Source organism: Kogia breviceps, chromosome 3 (assembly GCF_026419965.1).
Source record: "Kogia breviceps isolate mKogBre1 chromosome 3, mKogBre1 haplotype 1, whole genome shotgun sequence".
In the NCBI taxonomy this organism is placed as follows: Eukaryota; Metazoa; Chordata; class Mammalia; order Artiodactyla; family Physeteridae; genus Kogia; species Kogia breviceps.
The window spans coordinates 93,954,632-93,970,520 of NC_081312.1; the positions used below are offsets into that span (position 1 = coordinate 93,954,632).

Genomic DNA, 15,889 nt, shown 5'->3' on the forward strand with positions numbered 1-15,889 from the left:
GGCACAGCAATCAGAGAAGATAAAGAAATAATAGTAATACAAACTGGAAAAGAAGTAAAGCTGTCACTGTTTGCAGATGACATGATACTATACATAGAGAATCCTAAAGATGCCACCAGAAAACTACAAGAGCTATTCAATGAATTTGGTAAAGCTGCAGGATACAAAATTAATACACAGAAATCTCTTGCATTCCTATACACTAATGATGAAAAATCTGAAACAGAAATTATGGAAACACTCCCATTTACCACTGCAACAAAAAGAATAAAATACCTAGGAATAAAGCTACCTAGGGAGACAAAAGACCTATATGCAGAAAACTATAAGACACTGAGGAAAGAAATTAAAGATGATACCAACAGATGGAGAGATATACCATGTTCTTGGATTGGAAGAATGAGTACTGTGAAAATGACTATACTATCCAAAGCAATCTACACATTCAATGCAATCCCTATCAAATTACCAATGGCATTTTTTATGGAACTAGAACAAATCATCTTAAAATTTGTATGGAGCCACAAAAGACCACAAATAGCCAAAGCAGTCTTCAAGGGAAAAAACGGAGCTGGAGGAATGAGACTCACTGATTTCACACTATACTACAAAGCTACAGTAATAAAGACAATATGGTACTGGCACAAAAACAGAAACATAGATCAATGGAACAAAATAGAAAGCCCAGAGATAAACCCATGCACTTATGGTCAACTAATCTACGACAAAGGAGGCAAGGATATACAATAGAGAAAAGACAGGCTCTTCAATAAGTGGTGTTGGGAAAACTGGACAGCTACATATAAAAGAATGAAATTAGAACAGTCCCTAACACTTTACACAGAAATAAACTCAAAATGGATTCAAGACCTAAATGTAAAACCGGACACTATAAAACTCTTAGAGGAAAACATAGGAAGAACACTCTTTGACATAAATCACAGCAAGATCTTTTTTGATCCACCTCCTAGAGTAATGGAAATAAAAACAAAAATAAACAAATGGGACCTAATGAAACTTCAAAGCTTTTGCACAGCAAAGGATACCATAAACAAGACAAAAAGACAACCCTCAGAATGGGAGAAAATATTTGCAAACGAATCAATGGACAAAGGATTAATCTCCAAAATATATTAACAGCTCATGCAGCTCAATATTAAAGAAACAAACAACCCAATCCAAAAATGGGCAGAAGACCTAAATAGACATTTCTCCAAAGAAGACATACAGATGGCCAAGAAACACATGAAAAGCTGCTCAACATCACTAATTATTAGAGAAATGCAAATCAAAACTACAATGAGGTATCACCTCACACCAGTTAGAATGGCCATCATCAGAAAATCTACAAACAACAAATGCTGGAGAGGGTGTGGAGAAAAGGGAACCCTCTTGCACTGCTGGTGGGAATGTAAATTGATACAGCCACTATGGAGAACAGTATGGAGGTTCCTTAATAAACTAAAAATAGAACTACCATATGACCCAGCAATCCCACTACTGGGCATATACCCTGAGAAAACCACAATTCAAAGAGTCATGTACCAAAATGTTCATTGCAGCTCTATTTACAGTAGCCAGGACATGGAAGCAACCTAAGTGTCCATCAACAGATGAATGGATAAAGAAGATGTGGCACATATATACAGTGAAATATTACTCAGCCATAAAAAAAAATGAAACTGAGTTATTTGTAGTGAGGTGAATGGACCTGGAGTCTGTCATACAGAGTGAAGTAAGTCAGAAGGAGACAAACAAATACCATATGCTAACACATATATACAGAATCTAAGAAAAAAAATGTCTTGAAGAGACTAGGGGTAGGACTGGAATAAAACACAGACCTACTGGAGCATGGACTTGAGTATACGGGGAGGGGAAGGGTAAGCTGTGACAAAGTGAGAGAGTGGCATGGACATATATACACTACCAAATGTAGGGTGGATAGCTAGTGGGAAGCAGCCGCATGGCACAGGGAGATCAGCTAGGTGCTTTGTGACCACCTAGAAGGGTGGGATAGGGAGGTTGGGAGGGAGGGAGACGCAAGAGGGAAGAGCTATGGGAATGTATATCTGATTCACTTTGTTGTAACGCAGAAACTAACACACCATTGTAAAGCAATTATACTCCAATAAAGCTCTTAAAAAAAAAAAAACTAAAAATAGAATTACCATATGATCCAGCAATCCCACTACTGGGCATATACCCAGAGAAAACCATAATTCAAAAAGACACATGCACCCCAATATTCACTGCAGCACTATTTACAACAGCCAGGTCATGGAAGCAACCTGAACACCCATCGACAGACGAATGGATAAATAAGTTGTGGTACATATATACAATAGAATATTACTCAGCCCTAAAAAGGAACGAAATTGGGTCATTTGTTGAGACGTGGATGGATCTAGAGACTGTCATACAGAGTGAAGTAAGTCAGAAAGAGAAAAACAAATATTGTATATTAACACATGTATGTGGAACCTAGAATAATGGTACAGATGAACCGGTTTGCAGGACAGAAGTTGAGACACAGATGTAGAGAACAAACGCATGGACACCAAGAGGGGAAAACCGCAGTGGGGTGGGGATGGTGGTGTGCTGAATTGGGCGATTGGGATTGACATACATACACTGATGTTTATAAAACTGATGACTAATAAGAACCTGCAGTATTAAAAAAAACCCAAAAAAACAACTAATACTAAACTCTCTTTGCATTATCTGTATGGAAATATGTTAACATAAATGTTTCAGACATTACATGAAATTTCTAAAAATCTTATATATTCTGGTATAATGTTATAAGCCAAAATTCTAGTTATTACTTTAAAATGTATATCTCAGAAATAACTAAATTTCCTTGTCAATTGCATTATTATGAACTTTCATCAAATCTTTAACCGTGGTCATTTTTAAGTCTTTTGTCATTTACAGACAGTTCTGGGTGTACTCTGATGCTTTTGCAAAAATGTTCCTATAAAAGGGCTTCATCTTCAAGGAATTCATGGAAAAGACTGACAAGTACAAGTTTCTGGTAACTGACTATATTGCTGAACTGAATGAATAAGCATTTTCAGAACTCTAATGGAAAACTGATGAATTCGTAAAAGTGCTAACAAAAGATCAAGATAAAAAAAATTAATTACATGGGACTGAGTGAACTGATGAGGATGATAATAATTTCTGTGACTTTCTGTTTGAATTTTAAAAAATCCCACAAGGACTCAGAGACAAAAAATATACAAATCAATTTTCACTGCAAAGTAAAGTAGCTGTTACAGTGGAGGATTACTGGACTGAATGTCAATATTATAACATAGTATGAGTGTGTTTCGTGTTTGGTAATTGCAATCATTGTTGCTTTTCTTGTGGTCAAAAAAAATAAATACATAAAAATATTTTTAAAGAGTTGCTTTCTAATGAGGTGAAAAAAGAGATGGGGCTAAAGAGTTTTAGATGTACGTTAACAAAGTTATTTTTCCTGCAGGTTTCCCATTCCTGATAGTCACATATCCCAGCTGATAATTGCAAATCCTTCTCAATGATTGGTTTCTGCAATTTTTGAAATTCTGAGTTTCTGCTCTGCCATCAGGTATCCAATCAAATGTACCCTGGATTATAAATATATGTATATTCCTGATTTTATACTTCTTTTGCTAGACTGCATCACTGAATTTTACCAAAAGGTGGCACACTACAAACACAAATCTGAAAATTCCTAAACTTAAACGTCCTAGGTAAAGTAAAAACTAACTATATCCACAGAACAAAAGCAAAAGAGAGAAACTTAGGGATCACTTAGTGATCTTCAGTGGTTAAAGAGCACAGATTCTGGAGTCAGATTAACCTGTTAGAATTCTAGCTTTGTTGTTTATACTGTCGATGCAAACTTACGCAAGTTTCTGAACTTGTATCCTCACCTATAATATAGAAAAATAACAATACCTAACTCACAATGTTGCTCTGAAGACTATGATCCGTGTTCTAGCAAAATGCCACACACACAGTCATATTTCAACAATTCTTCAAAATTCAGTTATAAATTCTTCCTGTCTGTCTCCTAGCAATAAGGGGCACATATGCTATAAATAAACCTTCTAACCACATACTACTCTTCAAACAAGTCAGTAATAGCACATCCTTCTTGCCTATATGCTGATAGCAAAAACTGGGGGGAAAAAAGATTGCTTTAAAAATTCTACTTCAAGGTAACATGTGAAAATCAATCTAGTTTTACAACTAAATAAACTCTATGGTTCTATATATTAATATTAGAAAGGAGCTTCCAGCTATGGAGTTTCTACTGGATTAACCCTCCCACAGATAACCATAAACTCTGGACAAAATAGAAATTAAAAAAAAAACAAAAACTACTACTTAACAGCTCTGGAGAGGCAACCAAAAGCAAGCAGAAATCAGATGAAGTCTGTACTTAGGATAAAGGGACAGCTATGACTGAGTTTCCCATTTTTTGCCTAAGACAGGCCCCACTCCACCCCTACTAAGTAGCTAAAACTCCAATAGAAATCCCACAGTCTTACTCGCTTGAAGAACCAGAATAGCAACTTCAAGGTGACAACAGCAGCTGGGAAGTGATGGGAAAAGTGACTCTGCAAAAGACAGAGTCACAGAAAGGGAACCTTAAATGCTGCACATTAACTCTGTTCAAATCTGGCTAACCCATGAAGTACGTATACATGGGGCAGATTTCAAGCATGTCAGTTAAGAATAAAATAACTGAAGAGATATTTTTGCTGCCCACTGAAGGAGACACAGTTTGGAATTTGAGTACAGTCAAGTTAATCAACTACTATCCTAGTCTGCTTTGACTGCTGTAACAAATACTGGAACACTTAACTTTGGTTTCAACAACCAAAATTCATTTTCTCAGTTCTAGAGACTGGAATCCAAGATAAAGGTGCTAGTAAGGTCTGCGTCTGGTGAGAGCCCCCTCCTTGGGTTGCAGACAGCTGTCTTTTCACTATGTCGGGGAGAGGGAGCAAGTTCTCTGGTGTCTCTTCGTATAAGGACCCTACCTTCATCACCTCATCTAACTCTAATTACCTCCACAAAGCCCCATTTTTAAATACCATCAACACTGAATTCTGGGAAGACACAAACATTCAGTCCATAACAATTACTTTAAAAAACAAAATCAGTAGTCTTCAGAGGACTATAACAGAACCCAGAGTCTCTCCACGGTAACATTCACAACACCTATGATAACAATCCAAAATTACTAGATATAAGAAGAAACAGGAAAATGTGACCCATACTCAAGAGAAAGGCAATAAAGTTAAAAGGAAATTTGCCTACTAATAAAAGCAATAGCTTAAAAAAGTTAAATGACACTACAGATCTAGAAATTTTGAGTTACATGATAATTTTGTACATAGGTCAACATGCCTGCAGGCAACAGCACAATGACAAAGAAAAATTAAGGCTAGCCTGAAGCAAAATGTTAAAAACAGTTGGCACTCTTTGACCTCCTCTGTCAGAGTCCAATTTATTTGATCTCCTGGCACTCCTACAGGCCCTTACACTAGAGTTCTGCTCTTGCGCTTAACTGGCTGCCAACCACATAACTAATTAATAATTAGATATTACTGGTAATTCAAATGTGAACCCTCTGAACAGGTTTTAAAGACACTGTTGAAAAGCTTCTGTGGAATGATAAACAGATGGGGAAGTGTTATCTATTAAAAAATAAACAGAATCAGATTCAGACCATGACTATGTAAAGAGTCCAACTACTACTACCCATCTTATTTTCTGTTGGTTTTGCTGTCCTGCTGACCTCGTGGAGATTGCTACCCTGACTGCTTACCAGCCCAATACTGCCCTCAATTTAACGGATAGAAAATGACTGATAAAGATAAGTATGAGCAGTTGCCATAATGCCATACCATGGAGTCCAAGACATTAAATAGAAGACTAGACATTGAGTCTAAAAAGTGACCAACCTCAGTTTAGCTCAAACAACAGTAATTTTTTCCTTAGGTATTCCAGATAAAGTCTTACCCAGAATAATTCATTTTTACCATAAAGAATTATTATTAAAATGAAAAGGGATCAAAATTCATCGTTTTAGGAGAAAAAACGGTAAGTATGTTGGTAAAAAAAAAATTAAATTTCTTACACTAACTTAAGAAATTTTACCAGACTCCTAAGATTGCTAAATATCCAAATAAATATATTGACACAAAAGACAAACAGAACAACTGAGTAAATCACTTAGAAACTTGCACTTAAGGAAACCTGGTGTGTGACAGACACAGCAATACAAATCAGGAGATAATACCAATATACTATATGTATATGAACTATCACACTAGAATTCAAAATGAATACTAGACGGGTTAAAGTCATAACTTTAAAACTTCTACCAAAAAATAAATAACTTTATGACCTCAAGAAAAAGCACATGCTATAAAGAAAATACTGATAAATTATCACACTAAAATTAAAAACCAATGTACACCAACAACCTAAAAATAAGTAAATAGCCCACCATTAACAAAGTAAAAATTTAAAAAGCTAGAGACTGAAGAAGGTACTTGTAACTCATAAAACAAAAACAAACAAAAAAAAAACAAAAATTAGTATCCAGAATACATAAAGAACTTCTAGAAGTAAATAATAAAAAAGAAAAAGATAAATCCATTAGAAAACTGAGCAAAGCAATTCATCAGAGAGGAGGTAACCATAGCCAAAAACTTGTAACCTGAAATGATATACAACATTATCGGTGGACAGGGACATGCAAATTAAAACAATGAGGAACTACTACACATTCATGAATCTGGCAAAATAAAAGAACCTCATCAATTAAGTGCTAGCAAAGACGTTGGAGAAAAAAAAAGAATTCTCATATATTTCTAGACGGAGTGGACACTGCACAACTACTTTGGTCAACACTTTGGCAATTATCTACAAAGATGAAGATGCACCTACCCTATGACCCAGCAATTCTATGTCTAGATATATCCTTCCTAGAAAAATTCTCACATGTATACATAAGACGATACATACAAGAATGTTACATCATTATTTGTAAAAAAAAAAACTGTAAACAACGTAAATGCCCAATAACAGTAAAATGGACAGCATACAGAATATCCCTATCATGAAATAATATATAGCAGCTGAAAGGGATAAACTAAACCTTACATGTATCAACATGAATTAATCTCCAAAACCGAATGTTCATGAAAAAGAAAAAAAAAGCTATAAGGATACACTGTTCAGCACAGGAAATATATCCTGTATTTTATAATAACTTTATTTTTTAAAATATATTTACTGAAGTATAGTTGCTTTACAATGTTGTGTTAGTTTCTGTTGTACAACAAAGTGAATCAGACATAAGTGTACATATATCCCCATATCCCCTGCCTTATAATAACTGTAAATGGAGTATAATCTATAAAAATATTGAATCACTATGTTGTACACCTGAAACTAATATTGTATGTCAATTATATTTCAATTATAAAAAAGAAAGAAAGATCCATAAAAAGATGTACATAATTCTATATATATCAAATGTAGAAATACCAAAAGACCACTATATAGTATACATACTCTAGGTAACAACATTACAAAAGCATCCAAAGGTACAATAAAGGCTAAATTTAGGATAAGATTTATGTCTGAAAAAGTAGAAAGTGGAATGGGATTTTGATGGGGTACATCAAATTTTGTCTGTAATATTTTATTTCTTAAGCTGGGTGATAAGCACTGTCTGCTACATTATGATCTACACACTTATACATCTGAATTCCATAACAAAAAAAAACCAGCAAAGAACTCAAATTATATAATTTATTTTAAAATATTATGTACTCTCAGTCAAATAGTACAATTTAAATTCTGTACCTTTTTTCCTGGCTCCTTATTACCTAATAAAATATTTTTTCAAAAGCAACAGAATCTGTTGAATTAAATGGATATATCACATATACCTAATTCAATGACCATTGATTGTTATGTTTTCAGATGATACCACAAAAATTAATCTGAAAAAGAGAAATCTAAAGAAGTATTGGACATTCGCTATTACAAATCTTGAGCCTTCATATTGGAGTAAACCATAACAACCTATTCTCTGTCCCTGAGTAGTCTGATACTTTCCTGATACATTCATTATAGGCATCTATGGTTTTTATTAATGAGTTCTACCTATAACAAAATCTATTTAGTCTAGTTAATGACTTTTCCAATCTATTAAGGATCCCCTCAGAAGAGTAAATCTCTGCACTTCGTCAAAATACCAGGTATATAACTGAGTTATAAATAACCTATCCTAAAGTTATTACATAGAAATTTGGTAGTAAAGGAAATTCTACTAAGCTTTATAGCATTTAAAGAATACATGTTATGACAAAATTTTTTTAAAGGTGACATTTTTTTAATGACCTTAACTTTTCTACTTAACAGTAACACCTGTCATCTGACACCTTGCTAATATACATGTCCCTGAATATCAAGATCCTTCTCCAGGTTTCTATAATTTGGCAAGTCAACACCTACTCTTCCACTTATCAGCCTTATGACCTTTGGTGAGTGATTCTGCTTCTCTGTTATTTATATAAATAATGGAGGGTAGAAAAAGTGTCCACTTCATAATGGAGTCTTGAGAGTGATATATGTAATTGATATATGTAAAGCATTTAGAACGATGGCCACAAAATGCTAATACACGTTAGCTAATATTGTGAAAACTTGTCTAAAGCCTATAACACACTTTGTTTAGTCAGGAGTACCTTCTGGGTAGAGCACCTTCCAGGTACTGGGTATGGTAAATTATACTTAAAAACAAGGAAGGGGCTTCCCTGGTGACGCAGTGATTGAGAGTCCGCCTGCCAATGCAGGGGACACGGGTTCGTGCCCCGGTCCGGGAGGATCCCACATGCCGCAGAGCAGCTGGGCCCATGAGCCATGGCCGCTGAGCCGGTGCATTGGGAGCCTGTGCTCCGCAACGGGAGAGGCCACAGCAGTGAGAGGCCCGCGTACCGCAAAACAAACAAACAAACAAACACAAGGAAGAGCTCTAGTTCACATACTGAAGGGTAATTTACAGTCCCATCTTTCTATTCTAGTTAATGTTTCTCCAGTCTCCTTATAGTAACAGTCTGCTTCCCAGATAACTTTCCTTCTATCATTCCTAATGTACTATGAAACTATCAGAGAAAAGTAGGTAACTAAGCCTATTAAATTTCACTTTGCACATATTTTTCAACCAGTGAACTCTGGGCTTAAGGGTGCTATATTTCTGATAATGGCTTGGCTCAAAAGCTTTTTTTCTTTCTATGAGGAGTTGGGTTTCCAAAGGCTGGAGTTTTCAGAAGTCTGGCAGCTGGGATAGTTGAGGTGTTAAGTTATTAACATGTTTTCATGACGCAAGGAGGGACAAATAGTGTTTCACAGACTTTAATCCTAGTACTGCTCCTGAGGTGAAGCAGAAATAAGATTACCATCTGCCTTTCACAGAGTAACAGTGACGCTCATAAAAGAGTGTGACTTGGCAAAGATGCTTAGGTGAACAGGCAAGTCTATCAATTTCAAAGAATTGCTTACCTCCATACACCAAAATTTCTTCAACAGGGTTCAACAAACCTTTAGATAGTCAGGAAACTAAACACATATTCCCCCAAAAGATCCAGAGTAATTTTCTAAATCTTAGGTGAACCGAACCAAAGGGTCAACAAAATATCTAAAAGTAGTACCTTAATTCAAATTAAACCAACATTTTTATAAAGATAAACTATAAGAGGTCCAATTCTCCAAGTCACACATTTCACTCATATTCAAACTAATCTAATAATTACAAAGCCCCTTCTAAAAGTGACACACATCTAAGTGTTTTTATACCAATTAATATAAATGACTCAGTTCAAATTCCCACAGATAGCCAAATGTTGCTCGTGTTCTAGACTAATTCAACCACTCTGAACTTTGCCTCCAGGCACCAAACTTAAAACAGGCATTTAAAGAGCAGTCTCTTAAAACAACAACAACAAAAAAAAAAACCACTGTAAAATTTAATCATATGCTGAAAGGTTCCCCCAACAAGAAAGGAGAAACAGAAACCCAGAGTGAAATAACTGAGCAATGGCAATAATCATCAATTGCTACTATTCTGTGAATGTATGATGGGGAACTTCACAACTCAAAGATCAGGCAGCTGACAACACCAACCCACTGGTCAATCTTAACATCAAAAAAAGAAAAACAACCAGACAGCATGTGCCTCTTAATGTAATGCAATACAAAGTACACAGCACAACCTGAGAAGCAGTCTTGCCAAAACATCAAACTAGAATCTCATAGTCTTTAGATTAACCACTCGTTCACAGGAAATACAGAGGAGAAAGGAACATGTTACAGGATGCTATACGGATACATTCAACAAATCCAAACTGTGGGAAATTCTACAAGGCAAATAATCTGGATATCTTTTTTTCATTAAATAAATGTTAAATGACAAGACCAAAAAAAGGTGGGGGGGATACAAGAGACTGAGACTTATTTATCAACCAAATGCTGTGTGGACTTCTTTGGATCCTGATTCAACAAACCAAAAAAAACACGAGACAATTAAGGAAATATGCGGAATATTTAATGATATCAAAGAATTATTAATTTTAGGTGTGCTAATATTACTGTGGATGTGTTAAAGTTTTAGAGATACACATAATGAAGTACCTGTAGATGGAAAACGTCTGGGATTTGCTTTTAAATTATCCAGTTGAGGAGGAATGAGAGGGATAATAGCAGAAACAATATTCACATGTTTCAAACTGTTGAAAAGGGTCATGGGTATATGGTGATTCATTTTACTATTATATCTTTGTAAGTTTGAAATCTCCCATATTAGAATGTTAAAGAAAGAGAATATCAGAGTACTGTATCAAAAATATCTATGGTTGGCAAAACTCTCAAACTTAAATTTTAGAAGTGTTTGCTTCAATAGACCTTCATTTAAAAATCAAAACCAAGGGGCTTCCCTGGTGGCGCAGTGGTTAAGAATCCACCTGCCGATGCAGGGGACACGGGTTCGTGCCCTGGTCTGGGAAGATCCCATATGCCGCGAGGCAGCTGGGCCCGTGAGCCATGGCTGCTGAGCCTGTGCGTCCGGAGCCTGTGCTCCGCAACGGGAGAGGCCACAACAGTGAGAGGCCCGCGTAACGCAAAAAAACCCAAAACAGAAACAAAAACCAGGGACTTCCCTGGTGGCAGAGGGGTTGGGATCCGCCTGCCAACGCAGGGAACAAGAGTTCAAGCCCTGGTTCGGGAGGATCCCACATGCCATGGAGCAGCTTAGGCCCATGCGCCACAACTACTGAGCCTGCACTCTAGAGCCCGCGAGCCACAACTGCTGAAGCCCGCATGCCTAGAGCCCATGCTCTGCAACAAGAGAGCCCACCGCAGTGAGAAGCCCGTGCACAGCAACGAAGAGTAGCCCCCGCTCACTGCAACCAGAGAAAGCCCGCGCAGCCATGAAGACCCAATGCAGTTATAAATAAATAAATTTATTTTAAAAAAATCAAAGCCAAAAATACAATTTTAAGTACTGCCTTTAAGTATTATATTTGCACATATTAAGTAATGACTTCAACTATTACGTTTTCATTTTATGTCTGGTTCTTATTAGTGATATTTGCTAACACACACACACACATGCACACACCTCCTCCAAAGGAACCAAGTTCTAAATATTCTAACTCCTAAACATCTCAATCAGTTCCTTCTTTTCTTCTACTACTTCTTTACTTTAAGCCCTAAATATTTTGGTCAATTTTGCTACAGCTTCCTTATGGTCTCTATTTTCACCTTAAACACACACCAAGTCACCCTCCATACTGATTCCTTCAGTGGACCCCTCATCTCCAGAATAAAATCCAAACTTCTTTGCGTAACATACATTGCCCTCAGAAATCTGATCCCTGCCTATCTTTATAACACTCCCAGACCAGTACCCCATATATCATCCCATACTCCACTCTTTATAAACTACATACAGTACTCGTACAACAGATCTTAAGATAAACTATGGATGCTCTTCTCTTTTATCTTTTTTTTTTTTTTTTTTTCCTGGCTGCACTGCGCAGCTTTCAGGATCTTAGCTCCCCCACCAGGGGTCGAACTCAGGCCCTCAGCAGTGAAAGCACTGAGTCCTAAAAACTGGACCAGGGATTTCCCTGGATGCTCTTCTCTTCTAAAGCTCAGTTCCCTTAGACAAAAACCACCAATACCAAATTCTACATACCTTCTATTACCCGGTTAATTAATTCCTATTGCCTCTACGACACTCACTTCTCCTATCAGCTCCTTTGCAAGCCTAACCAGACTTTCCTTTCTCCCTGACTACCCTATACATTCACAGTAATCTATGCAGTAATATCACACCACCTTTTTGCTTTTTGTATATCTATATTGCCCTTCAAGACAGAGTATCACAGAGCCTGCTAGACACTAAACGTTTGTTTTGTGATGTATGCATCTTCCATTGACAACAGACAGGTAGTTCTTTTATAAATAACTGGAATGTAAGTGGTTTGAAAGTGGGAAACTTGTCTAACACATCTTTGCCACTCCAGTGCTTGGAATATATTAAACACTAAGTGTTTAACAAATGAATGAAACAAATATTTCTAATAGCCATGGTTTTTAATTTTGTAACAAAATTTATTCCACTCCAGTTTCCCTTGTGTTTCTTGGTATTTTACTGGTTTTGTGTTGTTTTTTGGTCTCTTGGCTGATTAGTTTTAAAGCGAAGGCCTTAAACAAGAGTTTACAATAAGAATTATACAGTGTAGCTGCAACATACTTAGGGAAACTTTCAGGTCACAGTGTTGACCTTAAAGTTGAGGAGGCTCAACAAATTATCATTATTGGAGAACCTCAGTATTAGGTTATCCTAAGGTTTCACTGTAATTTAATTCGAAATTGTAGGGAAAATCACAAAACTCAATAGCAGTCAGGACCCAAGCAACGTAAAAAATAAAATCAGATTCTTAATTTCAAATTTTAAAGTGAAAATTTCTCCCTGTAGAAACAACAATGCTGAATACACACGTTGTTTCGGGGGCGGGGGGGTGCATCTGCTACAAAAATGGAAAGACAACAAACACAAGAGAAACTATGACCACATCAATTTTTGAAGGCTAGATTTCAAAGTGTGTAGATAGCGACATTAAGAGGCGGGACTTAAGAACGGCACCTGAGGTAAGACTAAGAAATTGACTTTCACTAGAATGTCACTAGAAACAAAGTCATCTGGTTGCTTTAACCAAACAGGAGGAAGCAATGGCTTTTAAGACGATGAATCCATCTTCATTTCCATTTTCTAACGCATCTAAATTTTTTTCTAAGTACTTAAGTGGTATGTTCAAATGTATGCTATTTACCATGTAAAAAAACGAAAACTAGACACATCACTGAACAGTATTAATGGTTTGCTTTTTTTTAATGAAAGGCACTTTGATTCAACTTCCCCCCCCCAAAAAAATAGATTCCCTTAAAATCCACTTATGTAATAAATGTTAAAATTTAGCGTCGGTAGAGGAACTTAACAAATCCTTCTTTTAAAAATTACGAAAAAAGGTAAAACGACGTTTTTATTGACTTTACCGCAAAATGTGGAAAATAATGTAAAGGTGTACTATTTATTCAAAGCATAACTACTTTCGTGGTTTCAATTTGTATGGTACTTGAATTAGTTTCTAGAGAAAAGTAAACCTGCCAGATTCCAGCAGAGGGAGAATTGTTTGCATGAAGCCTATCTAATTCAACTACAGACCAGGAATATCTACCCGCTCTACAAGTCTCTGATCTAAATGACTTTCTTTGTGAAAAATCTTCTAATTTTATTCCTGGCCTTAACAAAAACCTCTATCAAAAGGTGAAATGAGCCGCATCCCTCTCGCAACTTTGGTTTAAAACACGACCAACCCTTCTCTAGGGCAACGGATGAGGCGGTTCGACATAAATCCAGACAACATATCGCCTCGGTACCTACAGCAGCGCCCCCAATAGAACACTAAATTCTTGCTAAAGAAAATTCCAAACCAGATCTAGCGTCAATATCGTCTAATCCCTCCTCTTGGGCTCCAGAGGAAAATGTACCTGTGGAGTACACGCTGCGCAGCAAACAAGGCACAGCTCCAAAGCCGTATCCTCTATCCCGTTTTTGCTCCCTCTCAGCCCTCCCTCCGCTTCCATGCAGAACTTGAGCAGAGCATTTGGCTGCCTTATCTGCCAGCAACAAGCGCCAGGAGGAACGCGCTCCCGGGAGAAGCGGAGCTTGCAGGCTGAGCGCTGCCTCTGGCGCGCTGCGGCCGCTCAGCTCTGCCAGGACCTCCGCGGCTCCCGCCTCTGCCGCCCCGAAGAGCCCACGCTTGAGCCCGGCCTCCGCTCAGGGGATTCCCGGGACGAGGTGTCGCGCCAGATTTGCTACCTGCTTCCTGCTCTTCACCCGCGAAAGAACTGCACTCCCGTCCCGCCAAGGCAAGTCCGGAAGCCTCAAGGCAAGCCCGCGGTCCATAGCCTCAGGAAGAACGGCTCCGCGCACACACTTGCCAGCCGAATCCTCCCCTTTCCCTGCCCGCAACCCCCAGGGCCGTTCCCCCGCCGGGGCCTGCGTGGGTCCAGTACCATTCTCCTCACGGGGCGGACTCCGGAAGGGCAGCAACTCCACCTCCTCCTCCTCCGCGGCCTGTAGCCATCTATCGGGAAGCGTCTCCGGAGGCGGCAGCAGAGGCCGCCGGACAAGGACAGCCCAGGGAAACCTTCTCAGAACTAACTCAGCTCCGGCGCTAGCAGCAGAAACTGAGTCTTTCATAATTGTGCGACCAACTCCGCCGGGTGACTGGCCACAGGGACGCGCCCGCGCCCGCCTCCGCCGGCGACGGGGCTGAAGACACACCACGTGAGGGGCGCGTCGTGTGCGTAGCCGCCCGCGGGCCGGGTCACGTGAGAGGCGCGCGCTCCCTCACTTTCAGGCCGCTTCCCTGCGCGCCGCGCGCAGGCGTCGGGCACGAGCGCCCCCAGTCCCAGCGCCTCAGGTCTGCCCGGTTGGGTGGGGTGTTCTCCCCAGATCTCCGTGGGATACCTAGGCGGGACTTGCACAAACATCTGCCTCAGCTCAAGGAGTGGAACTTAAGGAAGCGATAGTTGAGGGTTAAGGTTTCAGGCCCCTGGGATCCCGCCGGGAGTTGTGGCGTGGTCTCGTCTCCGCTAACTGGGCCTGGCGTCTGCCTGCGCTCTGGAGCAGCGTTCTCTCCAGCCCCGTAGCAGTGCCTCAGCGAGGGTGGAGGCCTTCCATGTTGCTCTCTCCTAGTGCAATATGGAAAATTATCTTGACCCAAATCATGTTCTTCCTCTAGCTTCCCCTGTTTGTGCCAGCAAAAATTCTTTTGGCTTTAACTGTGGGCACTAGCCTTTCCCTCCAGAGATATATCCTACCGGCGCGGACACACCACACACCTGAACCAAAGACTGTGGCTTTCTGTCTTTCCTTTTCCTTTGCTCTCACAACAGCCCAGGCTCGACTATTAGGGATAGTTTACTAACTGTTGCTTTTCACACACCGAAAAAAACGTCAAGAGTTCCTCTGTCTGATCCTGATCCTATCTCTTTTTAAAAAACAGTTTTATTGGGACTTCCCTGGTGGTGCAATGGTTAAGAGCGTGCCTGCCAATGCAGGGGACACGGGTTTGAACCCTGGTCCTGGAAGGTTCCTCATGCCAGGGAGCAACTAGGCAGATGCACCACAACTACTGAGCCTGCAAGCCTAGAGTCTGTGCTTTACAACGAGAGAAGCCATCTCGATGAGATGGGTCCGCAACTAGAGAAAGCCTGTCAGCAGCAACGAAGAGCCAAT

At 39.0% G+C, this 15,889-nt stretch overlaps 1 protein-coding gene across 2 annotated transcripts in view; it reads right to left on the reverse strand.

Moving 5' to 3' along the window:
• TRPM7 (transient receptor potential cation channel subfamily M member 7) overlaps positions 1-14,949 on the reverse strand; it is a 120,703-nt gene extending 105,754 nt beyond the window's left edge. The window contains exon 1 of one of the 2 annotated variants that reach the window (XM_059057877.2): positions 14,662-14,949. In XM_059057877.2, the coding sequence (XP_058913860.1) occupies positions 14,662-14,664 (3 nt within the window). In that variant the 5' untranslated portion in view covers positions 14,665-14,949. The remainder of the gene's footprint in view (positions 1-14,661) is intronic. The other variant, XM_067029236.1, reaches the window with a different exon arrangement.
• Positions 14,950-15,889: the final 940 nt, after the last annotated feature.